General features: G+C 40.5%; 1 protein-coding gene across 1 annotated transcript in view; it reads left to right on the plus strand.

The window, feature by feature from the left end:
- arhgap31 (Rho GTPase activating protein 31) overlaps window positions 1–24,813 on the plus strand; it is a 102,861-nt gene extending 78,048 nt beyond the window's left edge. Inside the window, exons 6-12 of the mRNA XM_043700660.1 lie at window positions 2,646–2,791; window positions 4,146–4,344; window positions 6,750–6,874; window positions 11,466–11,525; window positions 15,908–16,528; window positions 18,320–18,618; window positions 21,674–24,813. Of these exons, the coding sequence (XP_043556595.1) occupies window positions 2,646–2,791; window positions 4,146–4,344; window positions 6,750–6,874; window positions 11,466–11,525; window positions 15,908–16,528; window positions 18,320–18,618; window positions 21,674–23,872 (3,649 nt within the window). The 3' untranslated portion in view covers window positions 23,873–24,813. The remainder of the gene's footprint in view (window positions 1–2,645; window positions 2,792–4,145; window positions 4,345–6,749; window positions 6,875–11,465; window positions 11,526–15,907; window positions 16,529–18,319; window positions 18,619–21,673) is intronic.
- Window positions 24,814–25,058: the final 245 nt, after the last annotated feature.

Here is a 25,058-nt window from a genome sequence, read left to right on the forward strand (position 1 = left end):
AAATACTCAGCAGGTCAGGCAGCATCTGTGGAGAGAGAAACAGAGTTTACATTTCAGAAGATGACCTTTAATATGCACTGGAAGAGGAGTTAGCGACAGTAGTTTTTGCTCAAATGTAGAGACAAGGCAAGAGAGAGGTGGAAGGTCTATTTTGGGAGGCAAGAAGGCAGGAGAGGTTAAATCACAAATGGGATGTTGGTGCCAGGTAATTAGGAAAAGAAATAGGTTATGCATCTGAGGAGATATGAATGGCTATATCAGGATTCAGAACTAAGAGTAATGAAGGATGGCAAGTTAAAATGACAGGTACTGGAAACTCAGGGTCACAGTTGCAGATGGAATTAATTACAGTGATCACTCTATTTGTGTTTGTCTTCAGTGTGGAGAGTCAATTATCCTTCTCAAACCTTTACCACCCGACTCCTGGAGGAAAATGCTTCATCTTCCGCCTTGTGACCCTCCAACCACACGGGATCAAAGTCAATTTCACCAGTTTCCCCATTTCCCTCCCCCTCACCTTATCCCAGATCCAACCTTCCAATTCAGCACTGCCCTCTTGAACCATCCTACTGGTCCATCTTCCTTCCCACTTATCCAATCCACCCTCCTCTCCAACCTATCACCTTCACCTCCAACTTCATCTACTTATCGCATTCTCAGCTACTTTCCCCATCCCCCTCCCATTTATCTCTCAGCCCCCTTGGGCCACCCCCTTATTCCTGATGAAGAGCTTATGCTCAAAATGTTGATTTTTCTGCTCCTCGGATACTACCTGACCAGCTGTGCTTTTCCAGCATCACACTCTTCGACTCAAATTATCTGTGCTAGCTGTCAGAGATTAGTTACCATGGCCTCAGCACTGAATGAAGAAAAATGAAATCTGACCTGGAAAAGGCAGCGCATTCTTACTGAAATCATTTCAGCATTATATTAAACTCACCACCCAGTGGGTCCAAAGCAAACATGAAAATGAGATCATCTCCAGGCGGCCAAACTCTCGTCAGATGCTTTTTCACTGGGACCAGATGCAAATGACCCAAAGTTATTTGAGTGACTAATTCAAGTGCTTGATGATTCTCCCCATTTTAGAGTAAACTGTTGGGCCAATGTTATGACACTGTTTATAAACAGGAAAGACCAATGTGTGGTCTGACATGCACTAACTCAAACCTCTCAATCCTGAGGCCCCACTCAGACAGCACTGCGAAGTTAAGACTTGGTGTGTGGGCTCGGTAGGAAAGAATTACATGTGGCCCATCAGAGCAGAAGCAATTGTGGTTTCTATATTCAGTAATAGGAAACCCATTGGTAGGGGTGGGGGATGGCAATGTTTCCTCAGCCGTGCCTGAATGTGCAGCCCCTCCAGCCTCAACTATCACCAGTGATAACAGAGTGTTCAGCTGTCATGTTCTCACATGCTTCACTAAATCGGGCAGACTTGTCTCTTCGTTCAGTTCCTTGTGACAGATAATAGCAGACATAAGGATGGAGACTCTTTAGATTTAGTGTCTGCCCCAGGACACTGCCCAAGGAGTTTCCGCAGATCCCCCAAACTGTGGACTCTATGTTCTGCGTATATGTTCAAATGCAAGTGCTAAAATTGCAATAGAGTGGGCGTTGCCAGCCTCATTTACCTCTCTGTCCCAGAGAAGGTCAGACATCTGATAGAAGAATTCATTGTGGGCTACTGCACAGTCTAGAGACTTTGATATGGAGGGATCGAGGATTCAGAAAACTCCATGGAAATCAAGCCACAATTCCCATCTTCCCAGCCAGCCTGAAGACATGGATGATTTGACCATGGTACTACTGATCTCTGCAAGAGACCAAGCAACAAGGAGGGCCAGAAAACTAGAGGACTCTTCAGTACAATAGTTGTCTTCCAAACCATGTTATTCTGACTTGGAAATATATCATCATTCTTTCACTGTTCCTGGCTCAATCCTGGACCTCCCATTTTAACAATACTGTGGTGTTTCTACTCGACGTGGACTGCAGTTGTTTAAGACTGCAGCTCAATACCACCTTCTTAAGGTAATTAGGAGTGGGCAAAAAATGGTGGCCCAGCCAGTAGTATTGATGCCCCATGAATGAAGAAAAGATTATGCCTAGCAGATACCTACTGGGGAGCTTGAGAGGAAGTTTTAACTCAGAGGTGTTGTTATATTAGAGACCCTGTGAACAACACCAATCTGAGTGCATAATAAGTCTCCTGCCACTCCCTCCCACTAAGACACATCATATAACCAAAAGCTTGGTAAAAAAGAAATGCATCTTAAAGGATGAGATAGAGGTAGAGAATTGTGAATGCTAGAGGAGGATTAATGAGCTTAGGGTCTTGATGACAGTGGAGGTAGATTTGAAGGAGTTCACATTCCTTAAGGAATGCTGGCTTCAAGTGCTATGAAATCTACACTCCTACATTGTCTCTATTGCAATGCACCTAAGATAGCACATAAACACACTCAAAATTCAAACCATACAGAAATAGATGTTCGTGGAATGCAAAGATCCCATGGGAAATTCCGGGTCAAAATTATCAGTTTGGTTTCGGCTATTATAGGTTCTGTTGTAAAATGTAGTACTACATACCAATCAACTCTTTGATATGATATTTACAATTCTGGTGCTTTTCTCTCGCACAGATCAAAAGAAATAGAAGGGTCTGGATATAACAACGATGCTGCATTTCTGGAGGTTCGAGTCCAATCTATTGTTATTGAATTCATCCTGAATCATGTCAATCAACTCTTCATTAGCAACACAGTCCAACCTGGGCAGGAAACTGAAGGTAGGTGTGGGAAATGCAACAACCACGTATTTCCGATCTCAACCACCAGAATTAAATGTGAGTAGGATGCTCATACTCTGTGAGAACAGTCTGTTATCTATTTGCCCTGCAGAAGATGGTGGTGAACTGCCTTCTTGAACCACTGCAATCCTTTGTGAGCATAAAGTGTTGGCTGTGAAATATTCTATACAGACACTTTTACCAGCTTATTACTCAGAAAATGCATTTACCCAGGTGCTCTTCCTGTATTGTTACAAACAAGAGCTACAGTTCAAACTTAACCCATACTACTCACCCAAAATCCATCTGATTTAATCTCATTTCCTAGCACTTGGCCTGTAGTCTTGTATGCTATGGTGTTTCAAGTGTTCAGTTAAATAGTTATTAAATGTTTCAGAGTTCCCATCTTACTATCCTTTTAAACAGTGAATTCCACATACTCACAATGCCCTCCTAATGTCCTGCACCTTAACTTAAAACTGCGCCCCCTGGTTACTGACCCTTCTAGTAAAGAGATAGGTAAGATAGGATTCTCCCTGTCTGTTCTCCTCGGAAGGTTATACACCTCAATCAGATACCCCTGCAAATTTTCCTGTTGTAAGGAAAACAACCCTAACCTAACTGGTCTCTCTTCATAACTGAATCATTCCAGTCTAGGCAACATCCTGGTGAATCTCTTCTGCACTCTTCCTAGTGCAATAACATCTTTCTCACAGCATAGTGACTAGATCCGCATACTGTACTCCTGCTGTGGCCTGACTAACATGATACACAGCTCCATTATAACTTTCTTGCTTTTGTATTCACTATCTTGACTAATTAAGGCAAGTATTCCATATGCCTTCCTAACCACCTCAACTCCCTGTCCTGTCACCTTCAAGCATCTATGGACATGCTGACCGAGGTCTCTCTGATTCTTTGTACTTCCCAGGGTTTTGTAGCACTTACATTTAAAACTGTGGTAAAACTTGAAGCCGCAACATTTAAATTACTGACACACCCCTGAATAACAATCAGAAATGCAAACATTGAAGGTTGGTTCAGGTTAAATTTCTAGTAAGCTGCATTCATCATCAATGCCATTGTTAAGTGGCACACTGACCATGCTTATGCACAAACATAGCTATGTATACCCACATAGGCAGCTGCCTAGAATAAAGATGGCACTGCCTATACTATTACCAACTGGGTAAACACAGCATCAGGATCCTTTTTTTTAAAGGAGTTGTAGGAGTTGTCATCTAAATTTGAAATATTGGTGATTTCACACATTGGATGTGATAGAGTGGCAAATAAAAGAAATATGCACCTTCATAAATAGCATTCCCTTGATTGATACGATTTATCTCCACAGCACACAATCCTGTTGTGAAATGCAAATCACTCCCTATTGTTCCACCCTCGATGAAGCTTTTAAGCTTAGAGGAAGCCCAGGCCAGGACTCTGAGACCCGACCATCCTGCTCGTCTTGATAAATCGCACTGTGCTCCAATGGACACTGGTCCTGCTGCTGGGACTATTTATCACACTGTCATTGATCTGCCAGATCCCAGGTAAGCACACTTCTCAAACCCCGTCCCTTTCATGTGGCTCTATGGACAGAAATCTAACTTCTGCCCCCTCACATTCCGCACCTTCTAACATTAACCACCCACTAGAAGTTCTCCATCACTTTCAACGGTTCCTGAGTTTTTTTTCTAAAATGTGAGTTCTGAAGCATCATTTTATTTAAATCTGTTACCATTTAATTACTTTGAACTTAATGCTGTCAGAACTAATCACACAAAGCAGGAATTTGTTGGATTCAAGTCTGCACTGATTTCAGAGAAAGTGACATCTCAGTTTCAGTGGGTCAATGGGGAGAAATGACCAGTATTCCTCCTCTGAAGCCAAATCAAACAAACATTTGTCAAAGAGGGAGGTTTTAAGCAACATGTTAAAGGAGAATTGTAATCCAACTAGAGTCTAGGCAAGGGTTACCATTTGGTTATGACCCCGAGAGAGGAAATGACCGCCCTTCTTTATTCAATCCTGTCCCTCTTTTAGTCACAACAAAGTTGACTTCAAGCAAGCAATCCTTTCCCCCATGACAATCATTCCCAATTCCAATGGATTTATGTATAAAAGAAGCCAATTTAACCAGGCCTCATTGAGTTACACAAAAAAAAGTCATTTCATTTGTTCACAAGACTTGAAGAAAAATAAAACACAACATATATGCACACAGATTAGGAATAAAATACAACAGTAAGATAGATAAATGAATCAGTCTTTGGTTTGTCTGTATGGAATGGATGGTGGAACATTGTAACCAGTATGTTTGGTGATACTGGTGGCAATGACTCTGACAGTTGATTTGGAAACTTTTGTTTCAGCAGATTGGCTGGAAGAACTTATTCAATTTCCTGTTTTACCATAGCTTTTGACTGGTCACTTGCTTCCAGCAATTACAGACACTTTCTATTCTTTTCCTTTTAAACACAGGGATGTTGTAGAGGATACCCTCGGCTGTAAACGTCACAACACATACTCTTTAGTAACATTACAGCACCAGACTAGCACACATTAGAGAGGTACATTTGATTCATAATGCCTTTTCTTATGTATCTCTGGAAACAGAATTTCTGGAAGGTAATTAGCATGTAGAAATCACTGTAACTGGTCATTGATAAAGAAATCCTTTATATCTTTTAAAGGGAGCTGGAGAGTTGCTAGGGAAAGAGAAAAATGGAAATGTATGACAGTACAAGTAGACTAGCAGTCACTTAGTGGAAAACTTACAGCCTGCTTTCTAGCTGTACCAGTCATTGGTTTAACATACTAACCAGCAGTTGGTTTTGGTGCCTACCTAATCTGATGACAATGTAGTTCTGTTCCACATTCACCTAAAACTGAGGAAAATCAAGTAGATGTATCTTGAAAATGCACATTTCTCAACAGCAAAGTAATGACAACAGAGGCAATAGTCCTTGATTAGCTGCCAGCTGAAGCTGTTATAGTGAATGATGTTGCTTAATTAAATCTGTTTTGTCCAGTTTTAAAGTGGGCTGCATAGTTGAACCCTTAACTTCTGCTGAGCTAACTGACTTCAGCCGAGGTGCAGGGAGGAGCTCTATAATTGGCCTCAGGAACCTTGCTGTGGGAAAAAAAAAGAGTCACCCATTGAACTTGATCATTATGCCACAAGGGACTGTTTGTGGTGAGGTGGAAGAATGTTTTTTTATAACACTTGTGATGTTTGCAATTTGTAGGCATAATATGATTTGCATGAGCCTGCATAAAATTGTATTTTATTTTGATATGGCATTCTGGAGTTTCCCCTTATGTTTTGGTGATTGACTTCCACAATTCAGCCCTTATTCTGTAAAAAACAGTACGGAGTGCCATTTACATTGACACATATTCCCCTACCAATTTATTTATTAATTGTCCTTTAATACTTTTAAAGATAAAAAAAGAAGGAATGAATGGTACACCAGTTCAAGGGATAGCTGAGCTCTAAGGCCACAATAGTTCTGGCAGATGGAATAGGATTTTGTTGCCTTGAGGAGTGATCCTATAGTTTGATGTCAGTAGGGCTAGTAATGGTACTGGGGAATGTTAGCAAGAGATATCTTAGTACTGGGGAAGTGGTCTGGAAAATGATCACACAAGAAAGTGTTAGTACGAGGGAATGATAGAGCTAATAAATGATAGTACAAGGAAATGGCAGTAAAGTATACAGCAAAAAAATCAAATGCTTGAAATCACTACATCGTCCTGACCTTGATCTTGGTTGAGCTGTGTGGTGTGGGTATAGAACAAATACATCCCACCAATGGTTTAGTTTGTTCAGGCAATCTAGAACTCAACATTGAATTGAGATTGTATATTTAAGCACTAAGTTTTAATCTGTAATATCCATTTGGTATGTTATTAAGCGTGCAGTTGAACTGTAAGGAGCCTGTCTCTTCTCCAGGAGAAAACTTCCTGCAAAGACAAAGAAATGGAAATCCATATTTAACCTGGGACGATCAGGAAATGATTCAAAGGGTAAACTAAGCAGAAATGGCAGTGTGTTTGTGAGAGGACGTCAATTTGCAGGTAAGGAAATTGCTGACACCTGGTGGCAATAACTATACAGATCACAATTGACAAGGATTTCATCCAATATTGTACACATGAACAAAAAGGAATAATGAGCAAAATATATTTGACATTTGATGAGAAAATGGCATAAAACAGACAGCAGCAGATCAGATATCCTTTGTAAACTCTACAGTAGCCCCTCTCTCACAAACACCACCAATCCCACTCAGATTTACCCCTTCCATTGGCTTCAGTGGAATCACAGAGAGTACAGGCTTTCTAGAACAAAACTGATCCTTTATCTAAATAGACACAACAAATAGGAATGAAAGTTTATTGTTCACAAGTCAGCACATGCTGGCATTATGTGATGGGAGGAAACAGTATTCATATCCAATGATAGATTTAGTGCACAGAAACTTTGAAAGAGTGTGACTGTAGAGTCATTGAAAGTAATTTTGTCTTTAGGTGGCAGCATAAAGTTGGCATTATCAGACCAGCTGACTGTTACAAATTTCTCTCCATGTTGGCTTTGCTGGCATTTATTGCCCATCTCCAGTTGAGAAGGTTGTGGTGAACTGCCTTCTTGAACTACTACAGTTCATTTGGTGGGAGGGAGTTCCAGGATTATGATGCACTGTTTCAAATCATGATGGTATGTGCATGACAGAGAATTCACAGGGGGAGGTGGTGATGTTAAAATAATAAGCACGTTATTTTGAGCACACCTTTTAGATGGCAGTGGTCGTGGGTTTGGAAGGTGATGTCTAAGTAGCCTTAATGAATTTCTGCAGTGCATCTTATAGATGGTGCACACTGTTGCTACTGAGCATCAGTGATGAATGGAATGAATGGTAGAGGTTGTGATGAAATCAAGCCAGCTGCTTTGTCTTTGGTGGTGGTTAAGCTTCTTTAGTTGCACTCATCCATGGAAGTAGTGAGAATTCCATCACACTCCATTTATGTCTCGTAAATGGTAGACAGGTTTTGGGAGGCAGAAGAGGTGAATTATTTGTAACAGGATTCCCAGCACCTGACCTGTTTCAGTAGCCACAGTATTTATATGATTAGTCTAGTACAATTTCTGGACAATGATAAGCCCCCAAGATGTTGAGAATTGGAGATTCAGCAATTATAATGCCATTGAATGTCAAGGGGTGATGATTAGATTCTGTCTTGATGACACACTCCATCACTTTATTGATGATTGAAAGTAGACTGATAGGGCAGCAATTGGTAATGTTGGATTTGGAAAAGTTCAGCAGGTCAGGCAACATCTGAGGAGCAGGAGAACCTGCTCCTGCATCTTGGATGCTGCCTGACCTGCTGTGCTTTTCCAGCACCACACTCTCAACTTTGATCTCTAGCACTCGCAGTCCTCACTTTCTGCTCCATGTTGGATTTGTCCTGCCTTTCATGTACAGGACAACTGTACAATTTTCAACATTGTCAGGTAGATGCCATTGTAGTAGCTGTACTGGAATGGCTACAAGAATGGTAAGTGCCCATGGCTTTGGGACAGGGAAGTATGATTCCAAATGTTAAGAGGATAAACTATGGGGAAAGGTACACTTGAGAGAAGGTGTACATATGATCTCATTGAATGATGTGTTTAATGGCAGAGATAGATTGAACCCAGAGTAATGAATCAAGAACTTCAAGTAAGGCAGGAGAATCAAAGACATTATCAATATACAAAATACTGTTTGACCATAGGATTGGTTTGTTGAAGTAGCAGACAAATAAGATCAATTGCACAAATGAAGGCTTTAGTCCTTTTTTTCCGATTGTAGTTGGATGTTTGAATGGAGGTACTAGCATGGAAAAATTATTGATTAATCTGATGTCATGTGATTATACATCTTAATTTGTGAGACCTGCTATAAATCTAGACAATCACCTTTCTAGATATGAGCTTTATGAACAATCATGCCAAAGAATGAGGACAATAAATTCTTGCGATTACTTTGTACAACTTCATAAAATGTATGTGTGAATATACACCAAAATGCGGCACTTTGATATTTTCATTACGAGGAGAGGGTAGTCACTTTTCACAAAAAGCTGGAAAATAATTAAAATTGAAAAACAGAGAAGCTTAGAAAACAAAGAGTACAGTTACTGAATGATTTGTTAGAATGAAGATGGAGTGATGTTATTCCATTTCAGTTAAATAGAGCCACAGATTACTGTGTGCTCATTATTTTTACATCACACACAAAGATAAGTGGACTTACTGAGCTGAGTGGAGCAAAATTGCTTAATGAGTTGAACCAATCTTCACCTCATGTTTGGAATGATTGAAGTGGAGTTCTTGTGCAGATCATTAAGGAGCTTTAATATCAACCACTGGACCTCACTCTAATAGATAGAGATGTATAAGTCAATTCCCTTAAGCATGATATATTCAGTTCAGTTGCAGTTATGCCTGATGCCACTGAACTCACAAAGTTATTTACAGTAGTTTCAATATTAAATATTTCTGCTTATATGCATAGGCTATATTATCCAAAGAGGGAAATAGAAATCCAACAGAACTCTGTGTGTGTGTTTGCGTTGGGGGCCAGGTATAGAGAGGCTGGAAATGTGTTGCTGGAAAAGCGCAGCAGGTCAGGATGCTGCCTGACCTGCTGTGCTTTTCCAGCAACACATTTCCAGCTCTGATCTCCAGCATCTGCAGACCTCACTTTCTCCTCAAAGGTATAGAGAGGCGCAAGGCTTTGAATCATATTGGATAGATGAGAAATTTTCTAAACTTACAGCTGCGCTGGAACAGCGCGCATATTTTCCAGTCATGAGGTCCTGGTGCAAGCACCAATGACAGGTTTCTTGGGGGAGTCCTGAACAAAAAAAGACCAAAAGAACTGTGGATGCTGGAAATCAGATACAAAAACAGAAATTGCTAGAAAAACCCAGCAGATCTGCCAGACATGAGTGTTTCCAGCAATTTCCGGTTTTGTTTCTTAGGGAGCCCTTCCATTCTCATAAGCATCTCCTGATTATCATCTTCACCTTGAAACTAAAAGACCATAAGACATAAGAGTGGAAGCAAGGCCATTCGACCCATCGGGTCCACTCTGCCATTTAATCATGGCTGATGGGCGTTTCAATTCCACTTACTCGCATTCTCCTCGTAGCCCTTAATTCCTTACGAACTAGGTGGTAACCGGCCGAGAAAAGATGATGCCCTCCTTGTATGTAAATATGCATTTTCAAAAAAGTATGTGCATATACACCTATATGTGTAATAGCCTTCAAATATAAGTGAACGTTAGCATCAATGTCAGGATACTTAAACTTGTGTCGATTCCTTTTCCATTGTTTTATGAAATATTGAATCAATTTATTTTCAATGTATTGATGGCTCTATTAAAGTTCTTTGGGATCCTAGTTTTCACACAGAACACTTTCAAAGTTTAACTGTAGGCTGAAATAATCTGAAATTGACAAAGCCGCTATTCAATTGCAGTAGGGCGATGAAATTGAAAGGTACTGCTGGAACTTTAAGAATGTCACAATGAGTGCTATATATGACATTTCCTTAGAATGGTACACTTTATTTTTCAATGCAGCTGGAATTTGATTGTCATTCAATCTGGCACAAAATCCTAGAACATTCCTAAAACCACAAGAATCTGAAGTTTTCACAAAACATGATTAAACTCCAATACACCATGTACACATTTTGATATAAAGAGGGCTTATGAAGAAATGCACTCATATGACCTTAAAAAGTCCTAAAGTATTTTATAGCAGCTTCAACACTTTTCATCTGAAGAACAGCCAAGATTATAATGTATGGAAGCACAGCTGCCAGTTTACACACAGCAGTTAGATGAATGATCGTGTTAGTGATGTTAGTTGATTAATATTAGCCAGGCTGCCATGGGGAACTGACTATGTTCATTTTCAATCAGTGCCAGCCACTATTTTGCATCCACTATGGCACAGTGGCTCAGTGGTCAGTGCTGCTGCTTCACAATGCCAGGGACCCAGGCTTGATTCCAGCCTCGGTCGACTGTCTGTGTGGATTTATCACATTCTCCCCATGTCTAAGTGGGTTTCCTCCCACAATCCAATTGGCCATGCTAAATTGCCCAAGTGTTCACCGATGTGTAGGTTAGGTGCATTAGTCGGGGGTTAATGTAGCGTAATAAGGTAGGGGAATGGGTCTGGGTGTGTTAATTTTTGGATGGTCGGTGTGGACATGTTGGGCTGAAGGGCCTGCTTCCACACTGTAAGGATTCTATGATCTACTGAGGTCAGGCAGTGACGTGGACACCCAAACGATGGATCTCTGACAATATAGCACCCTGTCAATGGAATGTCAGCTTAGTTGCAATGTTCAATTCTCTCGAGTGGAGCATGAGTCAACAGCCTTTTGGTTCAGAGACATGGGTGTGCCCCCTGAGCCAAGGCTGACAGCAAAAGGTTACAACCCAAGGTTGTGGTTCACACAGTATTGACAGAAAAAAACAAGCATTTTTTCAGTGTATAATGCCTGAATAGCTTTATTAGCTCATAATCTTATGATTCACACCTCAGGTTTGTTATTTCAAACATATTTTTCTCATATCTCCATTCTTTTTCTTGTGTGTTCAAACAGAGAAAGGCAACATTCGGCCTGCTAAAAGCATGGAATCCCTTTGCTCTTTGCCAACAGAGGGTAAGACATGTTATCCAATAAATCATTCTGCATTTTCATGTTATTGAAGGAAGATGGTGTTGGAAATCCAGACTGAAATCAGCAGGGCCCAGAAAAGCAATACACCAGATTAACAAAGCCACAGATTTAAGTTTAAAAATAGAGCATTTCTATGTGAGAACACTTTGAGAAAGTATTACATTCTGATTGTCATCACTATTCAATCGACGTTTCGGGCATAAGCCCTTCTTCAGGAATGAGGAAAGTGTGTCCAGCAGGCTAAGATAAAAGGTAGGGAGGAGGGACTTGGGGGAGGGGCGTTGGAAATGCGATAGGTCCCTCCTCCCTACCTTTTATCTTAGCCTGCTGGATACACTTTCCTCATTCCTGAAGAAGGGCTTATGCCCGAAACGTCGATTCTCCTGTTCCTTGGATGCTGCCTGACCTGCTGCGCTTTTCCAGCAACACATTTTCAGCTCTGATCTCCAGCATCTGCAGTCCTCACTTTCTCCTGGGTTATTGAACCAACAAGTGAGATAGGCAGCTCTAAGGTTTGAATTCTATTGTGTGATCGTAACAAAGTTGCATTGGGGTTCTATATTCAAATCAGTAGTCCTGGAGGGGGCTCTTGTGATGCAGTGGTAGTGTCCCTATCTCTGAACCAGGAGACCTAGCTTCAAGTCTCACCTACCACAGAGTGTGTAACATAATCTGAGTAACTTGCTTCCACCTCTAAATGGTAGCCCACCTGATGGTACCTGCCTTTTGTTGTTCTCTTAGAAGATTGATTGCTCTTTTAAAAAGAAAATCAGTTTAATCGAATAATCAAGAGCTGATAGGCCTCAGGATTCTAAAGGCAAAATGGTGGCAGGAGGAGCAATTCAATTGGAGGTAACAAAATTTGTACCAATTCCCCATTAGCATGATCCATATAAATTTCACTTCCCTTGTGATATTTACTAATCATGTAGTTAAAGTTATATTTTATTGAAACAAAGTACCCACATTTTCCCACCATGCCATTACTACTGCGATAGGTAGATTTCTTAATGCAAACTCCCATTTGAAGGCTGCTTGGATTAGAATTCAATTTCTCCAGTTGCATTGCTTTATGTTCAATGAAATGAGTAATTCCACATTTTTGGCAGGGGCTATGAAATATTCTCTCTGGTTGTGTTGCACCAGATGGAAAAACAAAAACAAATGTGTCTCGACAAGTAGACTCCCAATGTCAGAAGTGGATTGATGCTAATTTGACTTGTCTCCATTTCCCCACTATTCCTAAAGTTATTCAGACCAGTGCGGAGATTGGAAAAACTATGTGGTTTATAGGCATGTGTAATGCCATATGACCACACCTAACTCATTCATCCAGAAAACGTAGTCCTTCTGTTACATTATCCAATTGTTTGTTGAAAAGCTCCAAGAGTTTTGTACTGACCACTCTACCTAGATGTCAGTTCCTGTTCTACACATCCACATATGAAGACACAAGGCACAAAGTTGCCTTTCACCAATTTCAGCCTGTATTTCCTTGTTGTTTCTTAGTGTCATAAAGATCTACAGTACAGAAAATGGAACTTTAGCTAATTACATCCACACTGGTCAAAAACAAGCACCTATCTATTCTCATCCAATTTTCCAGGACTTGGCCTTGGATGCCTTGGCATCTCAAGTGCATATACAAGTACTGCTTTAATGTTATGAGGATTTCTGTCTCTCCCATCCTTATGGACAGTGACTCCCAGATTGTCACCATCTCCTGGGTGAAAATTTCTTTCCTCAAATCTCCTCTAGACATTCTGCCCTAACCTTAGATCTATGCCCCCAGATCATTGAACCCTTCATTAAGAGGAATAGTTGAAACGGTTCTGGAAAAGTTCAAAAGTCACACAACACTTGGTTATAGTCCAATGGGCTTATTCTAAATCACAAGCTTTCGGAGCATTGCTCCTTTATCAGGTGACCTTCATGTGAAGAAAGAGGAGGACTCTAAAAGCTTATCATTTCAAATAAACCCTTTGGACAATAACCTGGTGTCGTGTGACTCTGACCTCGTCCACCCCAGTCCACATCAAGTTCTGAAAAAGACTCAGGTCTGCACTGCTCACTATCTTATACTGCATACCTCTCTCTTGCTCATGAGTCCATAATTTTCAAGATATTAAGGCCAGTTTCTCCAGGCAACTCAGTTTGGCCCTTTTCTCCACTACTTTGAGTAATAGAATGTCTCTCTTTGTCTTGATGATCAAAGGAGGTCACAACAATCATGGTGCAGTCATACTGTGCCAGACGTCTGTATGGTTTCATGGTTTCAACATAACATCCTCTGTCATAGAGTCATAGAACCATAGAGATGTACAGCATGGAAACAGACCCTTTGGTCCAACCCATCCATGCCAACCAGATATCCCAACCCAATCTAATCCCACCTGCCAGCACCCGGCCCATATCCCCCCAAACACTTCCTATTCATATACCCATCCAAATGCCTTTTAAATGTTGCAATTGTACCAGTCTCCACCACCTCCTCTAGCAGCTCATTCCATACACGTACCACCCTCTGTGTGAAAAAGTTGCCCCTTAGGTCTGTTTTATATCTTTCCCCTCTCACCCTAAACCTATGCCCTCTAGTTCTGGACTCCCTGACCTGTACAGCCGCAACATGACCTCCCAACTCCTGTACGCAAGACTCTGACCAATAAAGGAAAGCATACCAAACGCCTTCTTCACTATCCTATCTACCTGAGACTCCACTTTCAAGGAGCTATGAACCTGCACTCCAAGATCTTTGTTCAGCAACACTCCCTAGGACCTTACCATTAAGTGTATAAGTCCTCCTAAGATTTGCTTTCCTAAAATGCAGCACCTCGCATTTATCTGAATTAAACTCCATCTGCCACTTCTCAACTCATTGGTCCATCTGATCAAGACCCTGTTGTAATCTGAGGTAACCTTCTTCGCTGTCAACTACACCTCCAATTTTGGTGTAATCTGCAAATTTACTAACTGTCCCTCTTATACTCACATACAAATCATTTATATAAATGACAAAAGTAGAGGACCCAGTACCGATCCTTGTGGCACTCCACTGGTCACAGGCCTCCAGTCTGAAAAACAACCCTCCACCACCACCGCCTTTTGTCTTCTACCTTTGAGCCAGTTTTGTATCCAAATGGAAATTCCCCCTGTACTCCATGAGATCTAACCTTGCTAACCAGTCTCCCAAGGGGAACCTTGTCGAACACCTTACTGAAGTCCTTATAGATCACATCCACCGCTCTGCCCTAATCAATTCTCTTTGTTACTTCTTCAAAAAACACAATCAAGTTTGTGAGACATGATTTCCCATGCCCAAAGCCATGTTGACTATCCCTAATTAGTCCTTGCCTTTGTGCTGGTTTAGCATTCAGTTCAACATTCATTGTTATTTTGCTTGCTGTACCATAGCATCTGAATGGGACTTGATTAAAAGCCCTGGAGCTCTTTCCAACTCTCCCTTAGCTATTTTAAACAATTCATTGTGTTCATATGACACTTAATTTTCTTAATAGTACACTTTATACTTGTCTGTTTTGGAATTCATTTACTACAACTATATGCCTCAGTACTTTACCTTCCTCCATTAAGATATTCTTCAAAACCTCTCTGTGGTTTTGATCATCTGATCTAATTTTGCTTTATGTGGTTCAGCATCATTTTTTTTTAAAAATTATGTTCTTGTTTTATTATGATGTTTTATTGTGTTAAAGGTTAAATACATAATGGTGCTACATAACAACAGCACGGTGGTTCAGTGGTTAGCACTGCTGCCTCACAGCACCAGGGTGCCAGGTTCAATTCCAGCTTCGGGCAACTGTCTGTGTGGAGTTTGCACATTCTCCCTATATCTGCATGGGTTTCCTCTGAGTGCTCCGGTTTCCTCCCACAGTCACAAAGATGTGCGGGTTGTGCGGGTCAGGTGAATTGGCCATGTTAAATTGCCCATAGTGTTAGGTTCATTAGTCACAGGGAAATGGGTCGGGGGGGTTACTCTTCGGAGGGTTGGTGTGGACTGCTTAGGCCGAAGGGCCTGTTTCCATACTGTAGGGAGTCTAATCGAGACTCATTGTTGTAAAACATCCCTAAATGCTTGTAGACCACCGAGCTGAGAAAATTTGAGGCTACAGTATTGCAACTTGTATCAATCCATAAACTGAGATAGATGCATTATTATAAGTCATAAGTCTTTTTGGTTTTGGTCAGAGGAACAGCTCAAGGTCAAATGAGAACTAAATAAATTACGTCCAAACTGCAAGAAGTTGAAATGGAAAACAACACAAACCATTCTCTGCAAATTTGAAGCATTAGTTTGTCTGCATTTAACTTTACACCTTCTTAAATATCATATTTCTGTTTCTTAGATGACGAAAAAGGGGGTCGATTTAAACATGCTGCAACTCTGGGAGGAAATCTCTCACCATCACTGAAATCTCGCACACTCGGCTCAGGAAGTTCTTACAGTCTAGGCAGGAGGCACAGTGATTGGGATCAGGACGAGCTCATTGGTGCTATTGGAGGCTGTGCCAAAGACTTTAGTGAAGAAACGCCTGCCAAGGGGTCGGCACCTTTCAGGGCACAACCAGAGCAGCTGAAGGTTTTTCGTGGAGACGCTTTCAATAAATCAGAACCCACGTCACCAAAGACTAGACGGCTGTTTTATTCAAACAATTCCAATGATTCTCCAGCAAAATCTAATTTCCCAGGTGACTTATTTCCTCTTGAAGCATCGCCACAACATCATAGAAAGCCAATGGCATTGAATATATCTGAGCCTTTTTCTGTATCTGTGCCATTACACATCTCAGGAATTATCAGTCCCACCACCGCACCCTCTAGACAAGCACAAAATCTAAAAGACTTAGCTCTGCAAGAATCAACAAATGGAACATCCCAAGGTGACATCAGTATTCTACCAGTCACCGAAAATGGAGAAGGAGGTCCTCACAGTGAGCAGTCCAATTCAGAAAGCCAAAGGTCGAATGGTATGTTCAATACACTGCAAAGATAATCTGTTTACCTTACAGTGCGAATATGATGCAGTTAGTAAATGTTAAGCATCTTATTCATGAGTTTTCTCCTTTAGCTTTGAGTAAAATATTAAGAAGCAGACAATGTTTGCTTTTTATTCCTGTAGAAAACTCTAAGATTTTAAATTGATTCAAAATTCATAATGTCCTTCATAGTTGGTTAGCCATTTGACATTCAGCCATCACAAATGATGAAAGATTTCAGCAACAGTGAGAACCTCCAGGAGAGGAAAGCACATTTTCCAGGTAATAAGACCATGTCATTTCAGAAAAAATACATTTATTAATAATTGACCTTTTTCAATTTCTTCAAGATATCAAAGAAACTTCTTGTTGTATGTACAGACACATTGCTAGTAGTGTTTCAGTGACTTCAAGATATAGGAAAAGAAGAAGGTCATTCAGCCCATTGACTCTGCTCCACCATTCAATGAGAGTGTTGGATGATCTGATAGTCCTCAACTCTACTTTCCCACCTTTTCTCCATTACCCTTGATTCTCTTACTGATTAAACATCTGTCTACCTCAGCCTTGAAGGTAATTAATGACCCAGTCATGGCAGTCCACTGTGGTAAAGAATTCCACAGTCTCACTACGCTCTGAGAGAAGAAATTCCTCCTCATCTCTGAGATTATGCTTTCTGATCCTCAACTATCCCACAAAGGGAAACAACCTCTCAACATCTACTCTGAAAAGCCCTCTAGGAATCGTGCATGCTTCAATAAGGTCACTTCTCATTCTTTTTGACTCCAATGAGTACAGGTCCAACCTAATCAACCTTTCTACATTCCTTCATACCTGGGAAATGTACTCTGAACAGCCTCCAATGCCAATACATAGAATCATCGAGATTTACAACATGGAAATAGACCCTTCGGTCCAACTCATTCAAGACGACCAGATATCCTAACCTAATGTAGTCCCATTTGCCAGCATTTGGCCCATATCCCTCCAAACCCTTCCTATTCATATACCCATGCAGATGCCTTTTAAATGATATAATTGTACCAACTCACCACCTCCTCTGGTAGCTTGTTCCTTACATGCACCAAACTCTGTGTGAAAATATTGCCACTTAGGTCCCTTCTATATCTTTCCCTTCTCACTCTAAACCTATGCCCTCTAGTTCTGGACTCACCCATCTCAGGGAAAAAAACGTTGTCTATTTATCCTATCTATGCCCTTCATGATTTTATAAACCTCTATAAGGTCACCCCTGATCCTTCAAAGCTCCAGGGAAAATAGCCCTCCCTATAGCTCAAATTCTCCAACCCTGGCAACACCCTTATAAATCTTTTCTGAACCCTTTCATGTTTCACAACATCCTTCTAATAGGAGGGAGACAAGAATTGCACATAATATTCCAAAAGTGCCCTAACCGGTGTCCTGTATGGCTGCAACTCCTATACTCAATATTTCCTTAGATAAGGAGACCACACTGTTTATTGTATTCCACCTGAGGTGAACTAGTGCCTTATATAGTTTTATTAAGACTTCCTTAGTTCTATACACCATTCCCTTTGAAATATAGGTTAACATTAAATTTGCCTTCCCTAATATTTGTTGAACTTGTAAGCTAGCTTTTTATGTGGCTGTATCACTGCTCTGTTTAGAAAACTACAGCAACATTTATATTTGGAGAGAAAAGATTGATTTCAGCAGTCACTTTGCTAGATGTCTTAAGCTACTTTAATCAATTGTACTTATCTCGTGCCCAAAATCCACTTTTTCTCTCCTTTTATGTAGATGACCAGGAAATTGAGAAGCCCCAGTTGCAGCCTGAACCACTCACTGAGGATTACTCAGATTCACCGTCGCAAGATCAGCCACAAACTTTTCCAACTCCGACAGGTCAACGCTCTGATCCATTAGAGCTCAAACCCTCAACATCAGTGACCAGCTCACCTGTTCCTCCTGACCTTGGTGAGAAAACAAAACTGGATGAAACATATCCTTCAGCTGCATTCCCCACAAGGCAACCAAGTGAAAATGGACATCAAACAGAATGGAGCAATGATATAGAAGAGCATCTGGCAACTAAACAGGTTACCCTACTGCATTTTTGAATCTTTAGAACTTTATCTTTGTTGCACTGGAAATTGAAAATGTATACATGGGTATCAGTTATATTTTAGAGTGAAGACACCACAATCCATCTTCCTGGATTATCCACTAGAATTATTGCACAGCAATTAATTTCTCATTGTACAATTGATCATACTACGTATCTTTGGGATGTTTTTGATTTTCAGGGCGAGACAACAGAACAGGCAAAATGGATTCAGGCTTCCCCAGTTCACCTGTTCTGAAAATCAGCTGACATCAGCCAGTTTAGTGCATTCCAGAGATCACTGCAGACTCTTGGATGCAGAATGAATCATTACCTCAATTTGTCAAGCATTTAGAGAACGGTCCCATCACAATTATTTCAAGAATTGGTTGCTGAAGTCTTTCCTTCAAACTGAAATTTTCCTCAGAATGTCAGGTCCCTGTGGTGGAATTTGTACCAATTCCCATGCTCCATAAAACACCAACTTGCATTTACCCACTGTCTTTAACATAGCAAAATGTCCTCAGTGGATTTAATCCCAAAACTCCTGTTGGAAATGAATATTTATGAAAAGGAATGAAGAAATGATTGGATGATATCTTTGCCAATTTCAGTATGAGATAACCTTTTGATACTGTCAATATCCAACACTTTATAAAGGCACAAGTAACAAACATGCAAAGTTGTTCTCAGATTGACGAATCTACGGACAACAGCCTAAAGGACAATTCTAAGATATTCTGACTAATAGTTTCCGAATTTAAGGTGGCATCCTCGTGGACTGAGAAAGGGAACTTGCACAGGTTGAAGTTAGCCACCTATTCCAGTACCCACCCAGTTTATAGCTGCTGCATTCAGCGGGACTATCCCTAAAACATACAAATGTTTTTGAATAAGATGATGATGATTCATGGCATTAGAAGTCTTACGTTATGCCACTACTAGTCATCTATATGAATGTCAAACACGCCATATTGCAAGGACACATTGATTCAAGGTTATGCTCATGGGAAACTGATTTTTCAGCTAACTGTACTTTTAAACCTTCTGACAAATGCCTTACCAACTAGTTTCCTGCTCCTGGGTTTTTATTCCCCCACATTCAGAAATTCCAAAGAGGCCATGTAGATTTCCTTAGGAAGATTTTTTTTGGAAAATGAGGATGAGGGAAAAACAGGGGCCTGGCTTGTCAGATAGCACAGGACACTCCTAATACCTAGTGACCCGTGACCCTACACCAGGATGCACAGATGGTACTTCTTCCCCCACTAGTTGATTTGAGGAGCAATGCTTCTGGTGACCAAACTTCATAAACAATGCGACTACTTTGTTATCTCATGTAATCCAGTGGCCAGCCGCAGCCCACCTACATTGACAGGCACTGATTTACACTGGACATGTCACAACTGCCGAGAGCACAGATAGTCATTCTTCAAATAAAGGCCTTGATATCAAACTCTCAAAATGGATTTTGTCAGCATGGCCCTTTAAACCACAACAGCTGTCTAAGTGCAATTCCCCTCCAGCTCTCGCTAATATAATGTACAGTCAGACATCAGCCTATCATAAGGACCCTATCTGTAATATTTCAATTAGTTTGACTAATTGTGGCGAGTAACATCTTCCTTCCATTTTCTGTGAGTCACTTGACACCATTTCACACTGTGTAATTCCCAGGGTAGAAATGCTCAGTTTTCAAATCCACGTGATTAAAATTGGATTTAATAATTTGCTTTTTCTTTCTGTGCTGCATTATAAACAGAGTTGTCTAATGATTGTTTCTTTGCGGGATATGATTTCAACATCCTGTCCTCTGCAAAGTATCATTTTAGATCGATTTCTGACTGAAGAGGCTTTGTGTCTCGTGACCCTGCTTTTGATGTGTAGCACAGATGTCCTCTAGTGGAAGGAATGATACTGTACATTCTCATTGAATTAGTATTTCCAGAGTAGGCTTTGCAAATTTCAAATTTGAGAGTGTGGTGCTAGAAAAGCACAGCGGGTTAGGCAGCATCCGAGGAGCAGACCTTTACCAGTCAGTCTCGTACACTAGAAATTCAGGCACACAACACAATCGACTTTGTTGATTTCCATTGCAAGAATGAATGGACAGAAGATTCATCAAGGACCATTAATCTGTACGCTTGAATTCTCACCATGGTAACCCTCAAGGTGCATGGTTTTGAATTGTTTTCTTTCAATGTTAGTTCAACACACTAGGCTGTGTCATTCCAGCAAAGATGGACTGTTGAACTCACAGCAATACTGCCTTTTGGAGGTCCTGTTATTTAGGCAAACGTAAGGGGTACCTTGGCATTATTCAAAGAAGAATGGAGAAGTTCTCCCAATGTCCTGGCCAATATTTCTTCCTCAACTAATGCCAAAAAAAATTGCTTGGGAGATTGCTGCATGCAGAATGACTGTCACATTTACCCATATAGCAGCAATGATTACATTTCAAAAGTAGCCATTGGTTGTAAAGTACTTTGAGACAGCCTGAGATGCTGATAAAATGCTATATAAATGCAAGTTCTTTCTTTTTCTTCATGACTCCTGCTAGAGGACAGTCTGGTAAGTACTAAGTACACCTCACATACCTGGCTACCCACCTTGCTTATGGTAAGACTGGGTGCTTGACCACTGATTTGACCTATCAGAGACAAACATGGTCATGCCTATACACCACATCAATGCATATCCTTCAACAACAGTCATTTGTCAAGCGCTAGGAGCTGGAGTCCTGATTAATTGCATTTCCCATACTCTAGAATTAATTTAATTGTTTCTGTTAGATAAGATCAGGTAATCCAGCATGATCCTGGTACTGAACATTCCTGATGTGGCTAACACAGCACATTTGTTCTACTGATCTATCCCTGAGACGTATACAAAGATAAACATCCACTCTCTTACAATAATAGGCAATACACTCCTTCACCAGCTGATGGAGTTTGCTTTTAGTCAAAAATGTAAGTGATAAATGTTAAAATTGAATTTCTGGTGATCAAAGTCAGGGCCTTATTAACATTATGTTATGTATATTTTCATAGGGCACAGATTCATCTGCCAAGGCATTCATAGAGCAACTGTGGCCAGAAATGAAAGAGCTCGAAATCAGAGAACCTGAGGAGGTCACTGCAGTGAACAATGCTCAAGAAAAGATGGAGGACAGGCCCAGTCAGTCACATAACAAGAGTGATATGGAGGAAAAGTCCCTGCCTGATACAACGGTAAAGCCAAAGTTTAAAGGACCTCAAAGAATACACAGTCTTCCTGACCTCTTCTTATCAAGTCCACCTCCAATGATTGAAAATAGCACAGCACTGTGCCTGAATGCCACAAATCACATATATTCCAGTGAAGCAAGTAGCACCAAGATCTCTGATCCTAGCCTGGCCCTGTCACAGCTGAATCCATCCACCAAACCCTTGAGTGAGTGCTCAAAGACAGAGCTTTCTAAACCAATAACAGATGCAAACATTTTGATGGCACCAATCGAGAGCCTACCAATGTGGTGCACAGGAGTTTCTACAGGTTCTTTCATCTCAAATTATCCTGAATCTAATCTGGATCAACTAACTAATCCTAATTCAGATGAGAAGCATCAATGTCCAGCTGCTACTCTTGAAGTTAAGCCTTCGGAGCCTTGCATTAAGGATGGAACCTCTAACAAATTTGAACCAAACTTAAAAGCAGATGACAATGTTTCAGGAACATGCTCAGAAGATGCCCTCTCCATCCAAACAGAACAGACAGCAGTCAATCTGTCCAACAACGAATGTGATCAAAAGGGGCAATTTGCAGATATGCAGTCCAATCAGAAATCTGCAGCAGCACAGACTGATGCCAGTGAGCTCCTCCTACTGGAAGATTGCATGGTGAATGAGACTTTAAAACAGCCTGGCCCCCATTCACCCGAATCAGATCAATCTATGAAAGATGGGAAAGAATGTTCAACATTAATGCCTCCAAATGAAATACCAGGTGAAAGGCAGGAGACGTTATCACCTGATGTTTGTACAGATATGATAGCTTCTGAAGATCTTTACAATCAATCATCTCAATCTGCGAAGAAATATATTGAGTGGAACAGACAAAGCCCAGAGACCTCTTCACAAATCTGCAACGGTGAGTCTTTAAAAAATAGCTCTAATCCAACCAATTCTGTACAGTTCCCAAATGGAGTGGAGGGAATCTCTACAAGTGACCAGCAACATGTTTCACTAACTGAAGACAATACATTATCATCAAATGGATCAGAGAGTTTATGCATTATAAATGCAGGGGCGACACCATGTTTTCAGTCATTAGAATCTGAATCCGGAAGGACAACATCTGATAGAAATGACTGCTTGAAGTCTAATGATGAGGCCTCATTACTTGTCTTATACCCCATGGTCAATGACAAGCCTCCAATATCTGATGATTGTACTATTCAGTCAATCCCCGTCGGTGTCACTGCCATTAGAATGACTTATATGATAAAGACATGTCAAGTCAAAGCCATTCCAGTCATTCCACCAAAACTCCAGTTCACTCAGATCCCACAACCTTTAGCAAAAAAGAATCTCTCTCCTCCTGCACTTCCTTTGGATAAAGTGTTAACAATTTTGCAGCCCATTACAGCATGTGAACAGAGCAGTCCTGAGAGCAAAAGTAGATTGGATTCTTCTTTAATAAATTCTTCAGCAGCGGAATATAAAGATGGGAAAGAAAATGGCCTACCTGGGCATGGATCTTCTACAATTTCACTGGATACCTCACTTGTGCAATCCAAAACCACCGAAACAACACCAATTGTAAAAAGAACCTGCCAGTCAAATGGAGAGGATGTATTTGAAAGTTCAACGCCTTCTAGAACGGAAAGATCTCCAGTGCAACAAAAGCCTGGGTTTCTGCGGCATGCACAGCACAGGTCAAAGACAGGTCGGCCTCAAAGTCTCATCCTATTCAGTCCACCCTGGCCTAACATGGAACGTCCTTCTACCCTAGACACCAACAAGGTGCTTCTTAGTCCAGTGCAATCCAGCCCTGAACCACTTTCACCATTAGAATTGGATCACACAACCACTGACAGCTACATGCATGAACTTAATGACAGTCAGAAGGGGCCAGAGGGTGTCACACTTCGAAGCCGAATGAGCATGCCAAAAAGTGGGCAGAGGTTGGAGACCTCAACAAGTTGTTTTTACCAGCCTCAAAGGAGGTCCATGATATTTGAAAATAGAGGGGGCAGGCAAATTGAATGACCACCTTTTGCTGATTCTACAATCTCCAGACTGGCAAAGATTTACTAGTTATGACACTTTTCAATCACAATCTATATGTATTCTAATACCTACTGCTCAAATGTCTGTCAAAGATTGAAAATATGCATTAAAACAAGCACAAAATGAAAGATGTGAAGTAGCTGGATTTGTACAAGGTGAGGGCTATTGGCTATTTGGATTAGGTGGTTCATAAACAGACCTAAGTCTAGCATTGATTACAATACCACTTAACTAAGTGCAAGTTAAAATGAATCTAGAGTAAATCCAAAATATGCAAAGTAATGGCCAAACTGTTCTTTAAAAGTACATTTCATATAGCTTCTCTAAACTAAATCTGTGCAATGAATGTGAGGAAGAGTTAATTACTGCCAAACTGTACAGTTCTCATCTTGCTAACAGCTTATTTCTCATTTCAATAGAATGGGTGCCCTTGCCTGATTTGCTACAGGAAATGCATTACTGTAATATTTATTGGAATTTGTAGTGAATCTCATTACAGGATATGTGGAGACATATTTTACCATGAGTGTTATAAGCATGAAATTGTGCATCATTGGTGGTTAAGAAACTTAATTTTATCAACATACTGTTTTGTTTATTGCTTACTTTACCTGTTGATCTATTAAACATTGTAACACAGCAACCTCAGTCCAAATTATAGTATTTTCCAAATTTATACAGATCCATTGTACCTCATAGAAAAGAAAGCTATGCAGAATTGTGTCACTCATTTTTTAGCTCAAGCGGATAATCTACAAAAGATATACTACTGTATTATTTATCTAGATACAGCCATCTCAGAGGATAGACAACACCAGTGTTTTTTTTCTGTAAATGCTTCAACATCTCAGTTTCAGTGTTTATGTCTTTCTCATGTACGGAAACTATTTCTATATTGTCAAATATTAAATGTAAGTATGTTTTCCAATTCTGAGAATTAAAATGTTTTAATAACAATATATTTCTCAAACGTTTTGCTATTTTATCTATTTTGCATCATCAAGCATTACATATTGGTAATAAAATGATCTGAATTTTCAGACACTTGGAAACAGCAATAGACAGGATCAGAAACATGCAAGGCTGGCTGATGTGCCAGTTTCCCATGCCCAGTTTCTGGTGTTGGCCATTTTGACTGACAGGTGTTAGGGCCTCAAAAGTAGAC

The sequence above is a fragment of the Chiloscyllium plagiosum genome, chromosome 12 (assembly GCF_004010195.1).
Source record: "Chiloscyllium plagiosum isolate BGI_BamShark_2017 chromosome 12, ASM401019v2, whole genome shotgun sequence".
Taxonomy (NCBI): Eukaryota; Metazoa; Chordata; class Chondrichthyes; order Orectolobiformes; family Hemiscylliidae; genus Chiloscyllium; species Chiloscyllium plagiosum.